The sequence below is a fragment of the Triticum aestivum genome, chromosome 7D (genome assembly GCF_018294505.1).
Source record: "Triticum aestivum cultivar Chinese Spring chromosome 7D, IWGSC CS RefSeq v2.1, whole genome shotgun sequence".
Taxonomy (NCBI): Eukaryota; Viridiplantae; Streptophyta; class Magnoliopsida; order Poales; family Poaceae; genus Triticum; species Triticum aestivum.
The window spans coordinates 243,149,430-243,163,188 of record NC_057814.1 but is presented as its reverse complement, the minus strand read 5'-3'; the positions used below and the strand labels follow the sequence as shown (position 1 = coordinate 243,163,188).

Here is a 13,759-nt window from a genome sequence, read left to right as displayed (position 1 = left end):
CATTTTCTGTTTTCCCCTGACCACTTTTCGCCCTGACTGAGCCGAAGCTTCGCATAGCTGATTTTCATCGAAATGGCATGTTCTGAAGTTCTACTGGTAGAAACGATAGAAGATGCCTGACCTTGCGAAAGCGAGGCGTTGTTTCCTGAATTTAGGCGTGGCTTCCTTTTCTGAAGAACGGGTCGCAGCCGGATGGGTCTCGCCGTCGCAGTAGCCACAAGAGGAAGAGGAATTGAAGACGGTTTGCCGCCCCCAGACCTGTCTGTCACTCCATTTGCCTTGAATGAAAATATGGATGGATCGGGCCAGTTGCGTTCATGCACTTGGGGCTTTCCGTGCGGCGCCGCCCCACCAGCTGCTGAGCGCCCAACCAACCGAGACGGCAGCTGAAATCAGTTACACATCGATCCCTACACGCCAGCCAGCTGCAGAAAGGGGCATTTCTCGTATGATCCCTCCCAGGTTCCCTGTGATTTTATCTCGATCGACACAGACACAGAAGAAAAAAGAAGGTGAAATCACCTGGCAAAAAGAAAAAGAAAAGAACCTGAAATCGCCTGCGCCACATCATCTTCGTGATCACTGTCGCAGGTGCCTTGCCTGAGATGCAGTCATGTGGGAGAGGGATGCAAATGAGATTTGACTTGTTTTAATATTATAAGCAAATGGTGGTTATCTGTAACTATTTCTATAGTGATTTCGGATGAAAGCAAGCAATGGTCCATATGTGTAAATGCTGTGAGTAGCTGTTTGGTGCGTGTGAGCATCTAGTCTAGAGAAGATGCCCGCAATGAATTCCGGAAAGCCGCAGGCAGCAGCAGAAGATGGGAGCGTGTGTTCCAGTGTGAACCACTCCTATACTACAGTAGCAGCCAGCACACATGCGATGTAGGAGTACACATCAATACCAGAGGTACTGGTAATAAACGGCTGGTACTAATAGTCTTCTAGCGCTAGACCAGCACGTGAAGTGGACAACTTCTACAACTCTGGCTCCTCCCGTCCACCTACTAATGAATGAATGGAGAGCACAACTGAGCACAGCCTGTGCTGGAAAACAGCAAGCGAATCATCGGTGACATTCTTGGCCAGAACCCATAATGGTACTCGTACAATTTCGAGGATACGAGCAACGTACGTGCGTCCCCATGCATGTATACTTCGCGTGATCGTTATCTACTCATACGTAAGCAAGGCGCCTAAGCCTTTGGAGTTTGGACCTCCGGGCGCATGCATTGCTTGGCCACGACGGACGAGCGGCTGCGGGCAAGGAGTGCGATCGGTTTAAAACTCTCAACCGGTCAAGCGATGAGCGGCGGAGTTGTCCGACCTCCCAACGGCAACGGCGGGCGACGGCAGACATGACGTGCGGGACCAGCGCGGCGCAGCGCACGCCGAAATGGCCGTGACCCAAACCGGCGCACCCACCCATGCCATGCATTCAAGGCAGATTCGATGGAACGGACCAAGGAATTGCCGACGGACCACTCATGCTGCGAGCGAGCGCCTTCAAATTAGACATGCTGTCGTGTTCCCCCGTAAATCATCCCGATAGTGTGTACATTTCCAGTATGATGATGGTTACTCAGTTATCTTATTTTTCTTTGACTTCACTCACACTTTTGTCCATAAGTTCTTGCAGCGAGTGTATATATCATACAGTAGTTGACTAAGAATGAACTTTCCCGCAAAAAAACTAAGAATGAACTAATTCTTAATAAATTTTGTAAAGGTACGTACTACTTATGTAAATCTAAATAAATATTCACTGTGTGAAAAAACATATTCAGCGAGTAAATAAATGTAATGTTGACTAAATTCTAAGTCAATTTTAAAAATATCTTCATACAGATATAAAGGATGTTCATCATGATTCAATAATTTGTTTCATCTAGTGCAAAAAATTCATAGTGTTTGTTCTCATAGTTTGAGAAAATATGAAATATTGCATGGGTCTGAACGTCAAATTGATTGTCCTCAACGTCTCAACCCTTTTTCCCGTAAAAAAAAAAGAGAGTGAGAATTAGCAAATTCGTTCTTTTCATACTACAACCCTAACCAATTGCCATCTTTCTCACCCCCTCTTGTCCCATTCTAGCAACTATGCCACCACATCCACCATCTTGCTAACCCGCCCTCTGATGCTACGCACCAGATATCATCACATCATTGCCCCACCCATGGCCATCAACCCTTCTTGCCCTAGGAAGCGTTGATGCACACATTCCCGGTTCCATCCCCTAAAACCCTAATCCTCTAGCCTCACCTTTTGTCGATGTCGTTGCTTCCCTGCATTGGTGTTACCACTCAGCACCAACGTTATCTTTGCCTCGAATCTAACTTCACCTTTTTCGATTGCGCCGCCCTCACCTCGGCAAGGACAGACAAAATCTTTGAAAAAATTTCAAGCAAATCAATATTGAGTAAGGCATTTTCGAGGACGAGCTCCATGGAGCCTCTGTTTTTTTTAACAATTAAAACTTCATTTTTTGGGTTTAGTTCTAAAAAAGTATATGCGTATATAAGGATCAAACAACAACAATAACAAAGCCTTTAGTCCCAAACAAGTTGGGTTAGACTAGGGGTGAAACCCATCTGCTATGCACTGGAGCTTCTGGAGGCCTGCGCTGAATATGCCCAAACCATCTCAGACGATGTTGGACAAGCTTCTCTTCAATTGGTGCTACCCCAACTCTATCTCGTATATCATCATTCCGGACTCGATCCTTCCTCGTGTGGCCACACATCCATCTCAACATACGCATCTCCGCCACATCTAACTGTTGAACATGTCGCCTTTTAGTCGGCCAACACTCAGCACCATACAACATTGCGGGTCGAACCGCCGTCCTGTAGAACTTGCCTTTTAGCTTTTGTGGCACTCTCTTGTCACAGAGAATGCCAGAAGCTTGGCGCCACTTCATCCATCTGGCTTTGATTCGATGGTTCACATCTTCATCAATACCCCCACCCCCTGCAGCATTGACCCCAAATACCGAAAGGCGTCCTTCTGGGGAACCACCTGGCCATCAAGGCTAACCTCCTCCTCCTCACACCTAATAGTACTGAAACCGCACATCATGTACTCGGTTTTAGTTCTACTAAGTCTAAACCCTTTCGATTCCAAGGTTTGTCTCCATAACTCTAACTTCATATTTACCCCCGTCCGACTATCGTCAACTAGCACCACATCATCCGCAAAGAGCATACACCATGAGATATCTCCTTGTATATCCCTTGTGACCTCATTCATCACCATTGTAAAAAGATAAGGGCTCAACGCTGACCCCTGATGCAGTCCTATCTTAATCGAGAAGTCATCAGTGTCGACATCACTTGTTCGAACACTTGTCACAATATTATCGTACATGTCCTTGATGAGGGTAAAGTACTTTGCTGGGACTTTGTGTTTCTCCAAGGCCCACCACATGACATTCCGTGGTATCTTATCATAGGCCTTCTCCAAGTCAATGAACACCATATGCAAGTCCTTCTTTTGCTCCCTATATCTATCCATAAGTTGTCGTACCAAGAAAATGGCTTCCATGGTCGACCTCCCAGGCATGAAACCAAACTGATTTTTGGTCACGCTTGTCATTCTTCTTAAGCGGTGCTCAATGACTCTCTCCCATAGCTTCATTGTATGGCTCATCAGCTTAATTCCACGGTAATTAGTACAACTCTGAACATCCCCCTTGTTCTTGAAGATTGGTACTAATATACTCCGTCTCCATTCTTCTGACATCTTGTTTGACCGAAAAATGAGGTTGAAAAGCTTGGTTAGCCATACTATTGCTATGTCCCCGAGACCTTTCCACACCTCAATGGGATACAATCAGGGCCCATCGCCTTGCCTCCTTTCATCATTTTTAAAGCCTCCTTGACCTCAGACTCCTGAATTCGCCGCACAAAACGCATGCTGGTCTCATCAAAGGAGTCGTCCAGTTCAATGGTAGAACTCTCATTCTCCCCATTGAACAGCTTGTCGAAGTACTCCCGCCATCTATGCTTAATCTCCTCGTCCTTCACCAAGAGTTGGCCCGCTCCGTCCTTGATGCATTTGACTTGGCCAATATCCCTCGTCTTCCTCTCTCGGATCTTGGCCATCTTATAGATGTCCCTTTCGCCTTCCTTCGTGCCTAACCATTGGTAGAGGTCCTCATATACCTGACCCCTTGCTTCACCAACAGCTCGCTTTACAGCCTTCTTCGCCATCTTGTACTTTTCTATGTTGTCTGCACTCCTATCCAGGTATAGGCGTCTGAAGCAAACTTTCTTCTCTTTAATCGCCTTCTGGACATCATCATTTCACCACCAGGTATCCTTATCTTCGCTTCTCCTTCCCCTGGACACTCCAAACTCCTCCGAGGCCACCTTACGAATGCAAGTCGCTATCTTCAACCACACATTGTCTACATCCCCTCCTTCCTCCCAAGGGCCCTCCTTAATGACCCTCTCCTTGAACGCCTGAGCTACCTCCCTTGAGCTTCCACCACTTCGTTCTAGCGACTTTGGCACGCTTATCCCGCTGGACACAAATCCGAAAGCGGAAGTCAGCAACCACTAGCTTATGCTGGGGTACAACACTCTCTCCAAGTATCACCTTATAGTCTAGGCACGCACGCCTATCTTCTCTTCTCGAGAGGATGAAATCAATCTGGCTAGAGTGTTGGCCACTACTAGAAGTCACCAGATGTGATTCTCTCTTTCTAAAGAGGGTGTTAGCTACAATCATGTTGTAGGCTAGAGCAAAGCTTAAGACATCTTCTCCTTCTTGATTCCTGATGCCATAGCCAAAGCCCCATGCGCCCCTTCAAAACCTGTGTTAAATGTACCCACGTGGCCATTGAGGTCTCCTCCTATGAAGAGCTTCTCACCAATCGGTACACTCCTAACCATGTCTTCCAGGCCTTCCCAGAACTCCCTCTTGGTGTTCTCATTGTGGCCTACTTGCGGGCATACGCGCTGATAACATTGAGAACCAAGTCCTCAACTACCAGCTTGATCAGGATAATCCGGTCCCCACGTCTCTTGACGTCTACCACTCCATACTTGAGGCTCTTGTTGATCAAGATGCCTACGCCATTTCTGTTTGCAGCCGTCCCCGTGTACCACAGTTTGAAGCCGGTATCCTCCACCTCCTTCGCCTTCTGTTCTCTCCATTTGGTTTCTTGGACGCAAAGGATATCAACACCTCTCCTCACCGCTGCATCAACTAGCTCCCGGAGCTTCCCTGTCAGAGACCCTACGTTCCAGCTACCTAAGCGAATCCTCCTAGGCTCGGCTAGCTTCCTTACCCTTCGCACTCGTCGAGTCAAATGCGAAGACCCTTGCTCATTTTCCACTACATCCGGGCGCCGATGTAGCACGCCACTAAGGATGCGACGACCCGATCCTCGCTCACTTGCCACCGTATCCGGATCAAGATACGGCACGCCACCTGGGGGGCGACGGCCCGGCCCTTGCCCATTTTCCACCACACCCGGGTTCCGATGTGGTGCGTCGCTGAGAGGGTTACGTCCCAACGAAAATCTTTTGGGTTTCATCTCCATAAGAGTGGCTGATTTTTTACGTTGGCTCGCCAAGCCTATCACAACCCTCCTCCTTTACCCGGGCTTGGGACCGGCTATGTTGAGACAACGGAGTTATATGCGTATATAAGGATCTAAGTACGTATGTGTAAAAACTTCATGGTGAAATACCTTGAATTGCAAGCTGCGCAAAAAAAAAGTACTCCCTCCTTTCCATTATGTAGGGCGTGTAAATTTTTGGCACGCAATTAGCTCAAGGCTAGTCGCAAATTACTGAGCCATGGTTACAGAAAGTTTCTTCCATGATATGCTTTAACAAACATGCTTGGCTGATCCATGATTAGCAATGGTTAGCTTACGCCGACCGTACAAGAGAATATCAAGAGCTAAGCTAACACGCCTTAGATTTTGTGATTTTCAGAAAAAAGCTTAGGCACCTAAGATTCTGGGAAGGAAGGAGTATGGACTTTGAGAGTGCATGTGCTAAAAAGCCTGAGATATGTGTATTTTATGTGTAACTCTTATTTTTATGTATTTGATCATGAAAATTTACACACGTGTACATTACATTTCTGGGTATATGCGTATTTTTTCTGATTTTTTTGAAACACAGAAGTATGATTATTGAATTGTTTAAAAATTCAGGCTCCATGGATCCCGAGTTCCATTTATCATTATCGCTCAGTAATAACATACACTATTTTGTTACAGCTCAATACTTTTATAAGTTCTTGAATGAAGATGAAGTGGTATCTTATCCAGCTATAATGTCTATTGTTGTACTAAAATAGCGTCAATTAATATGGATCGAACGGAGTAGCAGTACACATGATGCTAAAATATGGTTCGCTTTTGCTCTTATTTTATAAAACGAGAGCTCTAGTTTTCAGCATGAGAGACCTGTCAGGGTATGTATATACGTAACCAAAGCAAAGCCAGGCCACGTATGGTAGGAGTACGTACCATCACAAGAACTGTACTGACCAGCCCTGCCCCCCTGCCACTCCCGTCTTAAATGCAAACACATCTAACCTTCACCGCCCACTTGAATGCCCTCGCGACGTCTCCTATCATGGCTATCTATAAACGCCGGCCGGCCACACAAGCCTTCTCCTCCTCCTCCTCCTCCTCGTCAACAGCTAGCCAGCTACAGCAGCTCAGAACCGAGCACAGATCGAAGCGGAGCCAAACGAAAGAAGGGACCTAACCTAGCCAGCCGGCGATCGACCGAGAGATGGCGCGGTGGTGCCAGCTGGCGGCGGTGCTGCTCGCCGTGTCGATGGCGGCGTCGACGTCGGTGGCGCAGGACGCGCTGCAGACCAAGTGCCAGGAGGACCTGCAGAAGCTGTCGGACTGCATGGACTACGCGACGGGGCACGAGGACACGCCGTCGGCCAAGTGCTGCGAGGACACGGCGGACACGCAGAAGTCGCGGCCCGAGTGCCTCTGCTCCATCATCCAGCAGGTGCACAGCGGCAGCCACGGCGTGCAGCAGCTCGGCCTCCGCTTCGAGCGCCTCCTGGCCCAGCCCGCCGCCTGCAAGCTCCCCAACGCCAACGTTTCCCTCTGCATCAGTGAGTACCTTGCTCAGCTAGTCACACGGTAGCTCACTCGGCACCAGCTCCGATTGACCTCTCTGTGTTTGATTAGTATATTTATTTGCCTTGTTAATTTTGGTGTTCATGCGTTTGAATCTCGAGATCTCATCACTCGCAATATACAGTACTCGGCATTAACTTGATTAATTAGTTGGGTTCTTATATGGAAGTAAAGAGAGCCATCGCAAAGAAAAGGAAGTAAAAACAACTAGTAAAAAACTTGGAAAAAGGAACAAGATAGTATTCTAGTACAGTTTTGCTACACACTAGATGCAGAGGCTGAGGGCGTTCCCCTCTTTTCTTGAAAAAACAAACAAACATTTCTGTTACACACTTTTCGTGTGTTGATACTTATAGAGTGGTTAGTGTGGAGGTTGTTGTATCCTAGCTCACCATAGATCAAACCTCAAGTTTACGTATAACTTCTTAGGGCAACTCGAACGCGGGGCGCTTGGGTAGGCACCAGGATTTCTTTCCTATCGATGTGCCAATCGATTGGCAGTTGGAGCTGTCAAAAAGATGCGTCAGATGCTTCCTTCCTTTCTTTTTTCAGCATGTGGCACATAAACCGTTTAGTTAGCGTATGATTAGCATCCATTATTAGCGTCTGGCGTTGCAAGGTAGAGCTCTTAGATATTTTCTAATTTTCTAATATTAATTTTTTCCTCCATAAGAGCCTAGTTAGGCGGCCCGCATTGTAGATGCCCTTAGTGGTAGGTGAAATACTTACTCGGTGTTTTGTCAGTAACAAGACAATAGTTGTGATTTCGTCAATCTCGACTAACTAAATCTTTAGTTAATGTTTTGTGTAAACATGCACTATATTATGGTCTACATTTTTTTGCATAGTATATTATGGTCTACATGAGCACGCGCATGAGTGTGTGTCTCTTGTATTCGATGGTTTTTGAAACAAGTAGAGACCCTTGGCGTCAGGACGTCAATCGTGATGAAATGAGGATATGGCACCGTTTTAAGGCTTGTTGATTCATAGGAAAAGTAAAGGAAAAGCGTAAGAATAGAAAAATAAAAGCTTTGCAAGCACTATTCATTCCTTTGGTTCAGAGGAATGGAGCAGAGGAAAAGTGAAGGAAAATTTTATTTGATCTCACAATTCACTTGGATCTCTTTTTAGAATTTATACCGCCGACTCCTACTAGTTATACTTTCTAGTCTGGTTTGACTTTGATTTAATCATGTATAGTGGAATTCCTGTGTTTGCTATTCATGTGAATCAAACATGCAAGTCTATAGAACTTTTGTGGTTTCCAACCCTTTGTTTCGCACCTGCTTTTCGACTATATTTTGCGCGTTTTCTATTCCTACGTTTGTAAAACCCTGCGTTTGCACCAAAATCGCAGCTCATAGCCTTTTCTGAGAGTAACTAGGGAATTTTATTCAAAGTTCAAGACATCCGAGATACAAGCAATATCTGGGCAAATCCCTAGCCACACATGGCGACCCATCGAAAGAGACGCAGCTCCTTTTGCTATCGAGTGGGCCTCAAAATTATTATCCCTACGCTCAAAACGGAATGAAACAGTAAGAAAACTATTCCTACTAACAAGAATTTCCTTTATGATCGGAGCATAAACTGGTGATGCATTGTTGTTGATGTTCGAGATCACCTCAAGGCAGTCCGAGGTTATCACCAGATTTTGAAGATTCAAATCCCGAGCTAGTGCAAGAGCTTCGCTGCATGCATGCATCTCCAAACTCGCCGGATCAATCAGGCCATCATAAACCACAACTGAAACTCCTAGATACTTGCCTGTGCTATCCCCACATACCGCAGCCGCTACTCCTCTCTCCCCAGAGATGAAACTCCACCGTCACAGTTCAGTTTGACCGCATTATCTCCCGGTGGAAGCCACACCTTCGCCCTAGGAACCGTCACAGTTCAGCTCATAGCCATGCGTAAGTGCTGTGTTGGGCCTAGTAAGCTATATAGTATAGGCCGAGCACACAATATGTGTGTACGCGGAGAAAGCAGGCCACCTGTGCATGCTGGGCCTAGCTACAGGTGGTCAGGTCATTGACTCGCGTACAAGATTGAGCCCATTTTGCGCACGCGCGCGCGCACGCGCACACACACACTCATATTGATTCTAAAAAAAAACACAAACTCTTGTATTTGATTCTAAAAAAAAACCCTCTCATGTTCCCAATTGTCCGCAATTACCTTGTTTCTAAGCACTGAATTTCCCTTAAAAAAATCACTTCTCAGTGAGTCAGAGTGCCTAAAGTTACTTGCCTTTCTTTTCTTATATTTTTCACTTCAAATATTTTATTGATACTGAACAAGGTGTGTTCATTCTTCCCCGCAAAAAAAGGAGTGTTCATTCTCATATCACGACTAAACTAATCTAGATAATTGTTGATAGTCAAGTTTGACAGTGGTTATTTTCTAACACATTCTAATTGCTGATGATGCTCTCCCCTGCTAGACCTGCTGCACCTGACCCCGAGCTCGCCAGACTACGCTCTCTTCGCAAATGCTTCCAAGAGTGAGTTTTCTGAATCCTTTGCCTCGATTTCACAATTACGATCGATTAGTAACTGCAAATTTAAGAACCTATTTCAGAGAACTGCGGCTTCTAGACAATTTGATACAGATACGGAGTTGGCTAAAACATTTAGTTCTGTGAAACATGTTCTTGAATATGATGTCGAAATATAGTAAAAGCGAGTTGTCTCTGTCTTTATTTTTGTGAAATTTACTAGTTATGTACTCCCTTCGTCCCAATATAAGAACGTTTTTAACACTAGCATAGTGTCAAAAACGTGCTTATATTCTGGGACAGAGGGAGTATATCATAGGAGTCCCCTCAACAGCCAGTTCTGTGAAATGTTCAAAGATAGTAAAAGTGACATGTCCCGTCACCTGTCTGTATTGTTGTGAAATTTACTAGTAGTAGCTATCATATGATAGGAGTCCCCTTGATAGCTGAATATATGCTAACTCGGAAGTGTTGTTCTCCCCTGCAGTTACTCCGTCCACTGCCGCACCGGCGAGAGACACCGCCGACGGCTTCAAGGTTCCGACGGGGCTCGGTTACGGCGTCGTGGCGGCGGCCGTCGTCTCTGCTCTCATCTCATCCATCTTCTGATTTTCGGACAAGCACACGCCCTTCTATCCTCTCCCTTTCTTCTATCCTTCATGTTTGTTTCCATAACTCTGCAAGTTCCCACACAACGACGATGCTTTAGATGGTCTATATCTACTCACGTGGTAAAAGGATTCGTTCGGATGACGTACTGTTGTTTTACCCCAGATAAGTAGATGGAGAGTTGAGACTTGTGTTTCTTCATGTGGAAGTGATGGTTTGCAGTAATATCCTGAAAAAGTGTGGTTATGTTCTTCTTGTTTTAATCAAAATCTGGTACGCAAACGCCATGTGTTGATGGCAGATGCTTAACCACGACAGAGCTATATTGATATTTATTTCGTGGATAGATTGTTTAGATAGCCGGGGCTTATACAACGAGCTCTTGAACTAGGTTTTCATCCGGCTTTATATATAAAACAAAACCCACAATACATGATCAAACGGTATAAAATACTGAGGAAGCCTTATTTATAAAATACATCAAAATATGACCGAACAACAGGATTAAAAAAACATGCACAAAGGCATAAAGACACAAAAACGACACGAAGATGCTGCCAAACAAGAGCAAAGGACGGATTGAACACACCATCATGGCCGGACCGACGACGCCTGAGCTGCACGACAATGTCCCAAGGAGGGTAACACTACAAAGCATTGCCGCTGTCGAGATCAAACAGATAAACATGGGTTTTCACCCGAAGCCGTGTCATTGGGATGAAATCCACCATGGCGTCCTTGAGAGGAAGGCGGATTGAACACACCATCATGACCGGACCGATGACGCCTGAGCTGCACGACAACATTCCTAGAAGGGTAAAAGTACAAAGCATCGCCGTTGTCGAGATCAAACAGATAAACATGGGTTTTCACCCGAAGCCGTGTCATTGGGATGAAATCCACCATGACGTCCTTGAGAGGAAGGCAGAACCGCGGGCATCACCGGCGCCGGCGTCAAATCTGAAGCTTTCCTTGAAACTCACCTGCACCATCACGAGGCACCTAGGTCACTGTTGCAAAGCTTTCCGACGATGTCCAGCCCACCCAAACCTAGAAGCCGCCACTTCATCCAGAAGGGTACAAGCTAGGGCCACCCGCTATTGTAACCCTTTCCGCGCACACGACCAAGACGCATAGCCACCACCACCACCACCACGGATCCCCCCGAAGAGTCGACCAGGTAGCCCGCCATCCGAGGTCGCCGCCTTGGCAACATATGTGGAACCCTTCACCAGCGCCATAACACGCTAACGCTACCCACCAGGAAGGGAAGCAAGCACCTCCCACCCAACCCACGAGGCCCCGGCATGGATGAAGGGAGGCCAAAGCCGCCGACACGTCTGCGGCTAAAGAAGAACCTGACCACACACGATGAGATTCAGCCCCGGAGAGAAGGCAACTCCTTGCCCCCCACTCCGACCAGAAGCGACCATGCCCATGAAGAGAAGCACCACGCCACCCGCCAGCCAATGCCTGGACCACCTGGCCCAAGCCCAACTGAGACTCGTCCACCCCGAGGGCGAAGAGATGTCGGCCAGCACGAGCCCGCTAAGGCGCCGTCAGCCGCACAACCCAGATTTGTTGCAAGCCAAGACATGCGAGTGGACCGCACCACCTGCGCCTCTGTGACACTACCGCATCCACTGTGACCTCCCAGCACCACGCCGCCACATCGATGCCACCGTCATCCGCGCATGAGAAGGGCCATTCCGACACCTTCACTAGTTCCTGCTCAGGATTTGCTGACGCCCCTTAGGTGGTGGCACAATGACGGGAGAGGAAGGAGGGTGGGAGGTCATGTGTCCGACGAAGGCTAGGGTTCCCTGTGTCGATGGGGAGGATGGCGTGGGGGACGCGGGTGCTTTTCTTTGAAATATATATTACACCAATAGTTTAACAAGTTAGCCTATAAATTCCGTGTGTCACCAACATGTTGGCACGAATTACCCCATCAAGTTTATTCGTTTGAATTATATGGCAGCCCTCTGCTTGAGTCTCAGGATAACAAATTGACAAGCATGAATCCTAACCTTGATACAAAAAGTTTGAATTATGTGCTCGAAACATTCTCGCCCTAGGCGACACGGGCAGCTTCCCACCCCATGCCAACGTCGACCCCCACATCTCTGGATCCTCCCTTCGCCGCTGCCAGAGGCCACCTTTGGGCGAAGCGGCTCCCATCTCGACGTTGCGGTGCCCCAAAGATTGGTGGCGCGTCCCCTGTCGGGCTACCGACTTCCTCGCGCAGTGGAGCACGCTCCATCTCTAGCATCATAGTTCCGTGGCAGCGACACTCGGAGGCTCTTCTGGCCATGTCCTCCCGTGGCTCCCGTGGCGGCCTTCCTTCATCCTAGCGATGGCTTCGCCGGCTATGTCCTCCTCGCTCCCTCACCACCATCACCAGCGGCTTCCCGGTGCGGCGCGTCTCCTCGCCGTGCTACATTTTCTTCTAGCGCCCCACCCCCGACCTCCGGCTACTTCGACGGCCCCTGCCAAATCCTCCTCCCCGTGGTTCGGCCCGGGCATGCTTCTCCTCTCGGGTTGACTGTAGTGGTACTGGTGGCGGCGAATCTGGGCTTCCTATGCCTAGATATGGCTTGCAGCGATTCATGGCGGCTCGTGTAACTGCAGCGGGGTTGGCAATGATGATTGTCGTAGGTGGTGGTGTGTTCGGCCATGCCCATATCATCTTCTTATTCGGTGATGGGTGTAACTCTCCTTCTGTAAGTGGCCGTTCCAGCCATCGATATGGTTTCCTCATCTTCAAATTCTGATCTGGCGATATTCGGGGTTGTTTGGTCAAAGCCCGGTGCGACATTGTTGATTGGCTTGTCGATGCTGGCAGCGGTGACACCTGCTGGTGTCGTCCCTTTCTTGGAGGCACTGCCATGTCCTTTCATCTGTGTCCTTCTTCAAGCACCTGGGAGCCCAAGATCCAGTCCCTCGGACCGGACGACGACACATCGAACGACAGCGGCATACCGACGTCGCCCCCTTTATGAAGGCGATGTCTTGGTTGCTCATGGTGTCTTTGATTTTGAAAATCATGATGTTGGATACTCTGCAGAATTTTGGGCCGCTTCTCAAAGCATGGACGACATCGTCGACGCTTCCGCCATGGCTTCTTCTTTGAAAAAGCTATATTTTTGCCACTCTAACTTTTGCCCACTTTGCTTATGCTACTCTAGAATTTTACATCTCATTTTTATCACTCTTAGCTTTTGACAATACATCATAATTGTTATTTCATGGTGAAAGAAAAGAAAAACTCATTTCGCTTTTGCCACTCTCAGCTTTTTAACAATGTATCATGATTGCCACTATAATTTTTTGTTTTTTTGCCACGGAATGGCAATTGTGATGCATTCTCATAAATTTAAGAGTATCGAAGGTGAAATATCAAATTCTAGAGCAGCACAAGCAAAGTGGGCAACCGCTAGAATGGCAAAAGTAAAATTTTGCCTTCTTCCTTCGGCCTGGACGGATTCTGCAATCCATTTGCCGACTCCTATAGACGCTG

The 13,759-nt window shown here is 47.4% G+C and overlaps 1 protein-coding gene across 1 annotated transcript; it reads left to right on the top strand.

The window, feature by feature from the left end:
- The first annotated feature begins 6,622 nt into the window (after positions 1–6,622).
- LOC123164729 (non-specific lipid transfer protein GPI-anchored 1) lies at positions 6,623–10,521 on the top strand. The gene is made up of 3 exons (XM_044582278.1): positions 6,623–7,105; positions 9,577–9,636; positions 10,118–10,521. The coding sequence occupies exons 1-3, from the start codon at positions 6,766–6,768 to the stop codon at positions 10,237–10,239; spliced, it is 522 nt and encodes a 173-aa protein (XP_044438213.1). The 5' UTR covers positions 6,623–6,765; the 3' UTR covers positions 10,240–10,521.
- The last annotated feature ends 3,238 nt before the right edge of the window (positions 10,522–13,759 follow it).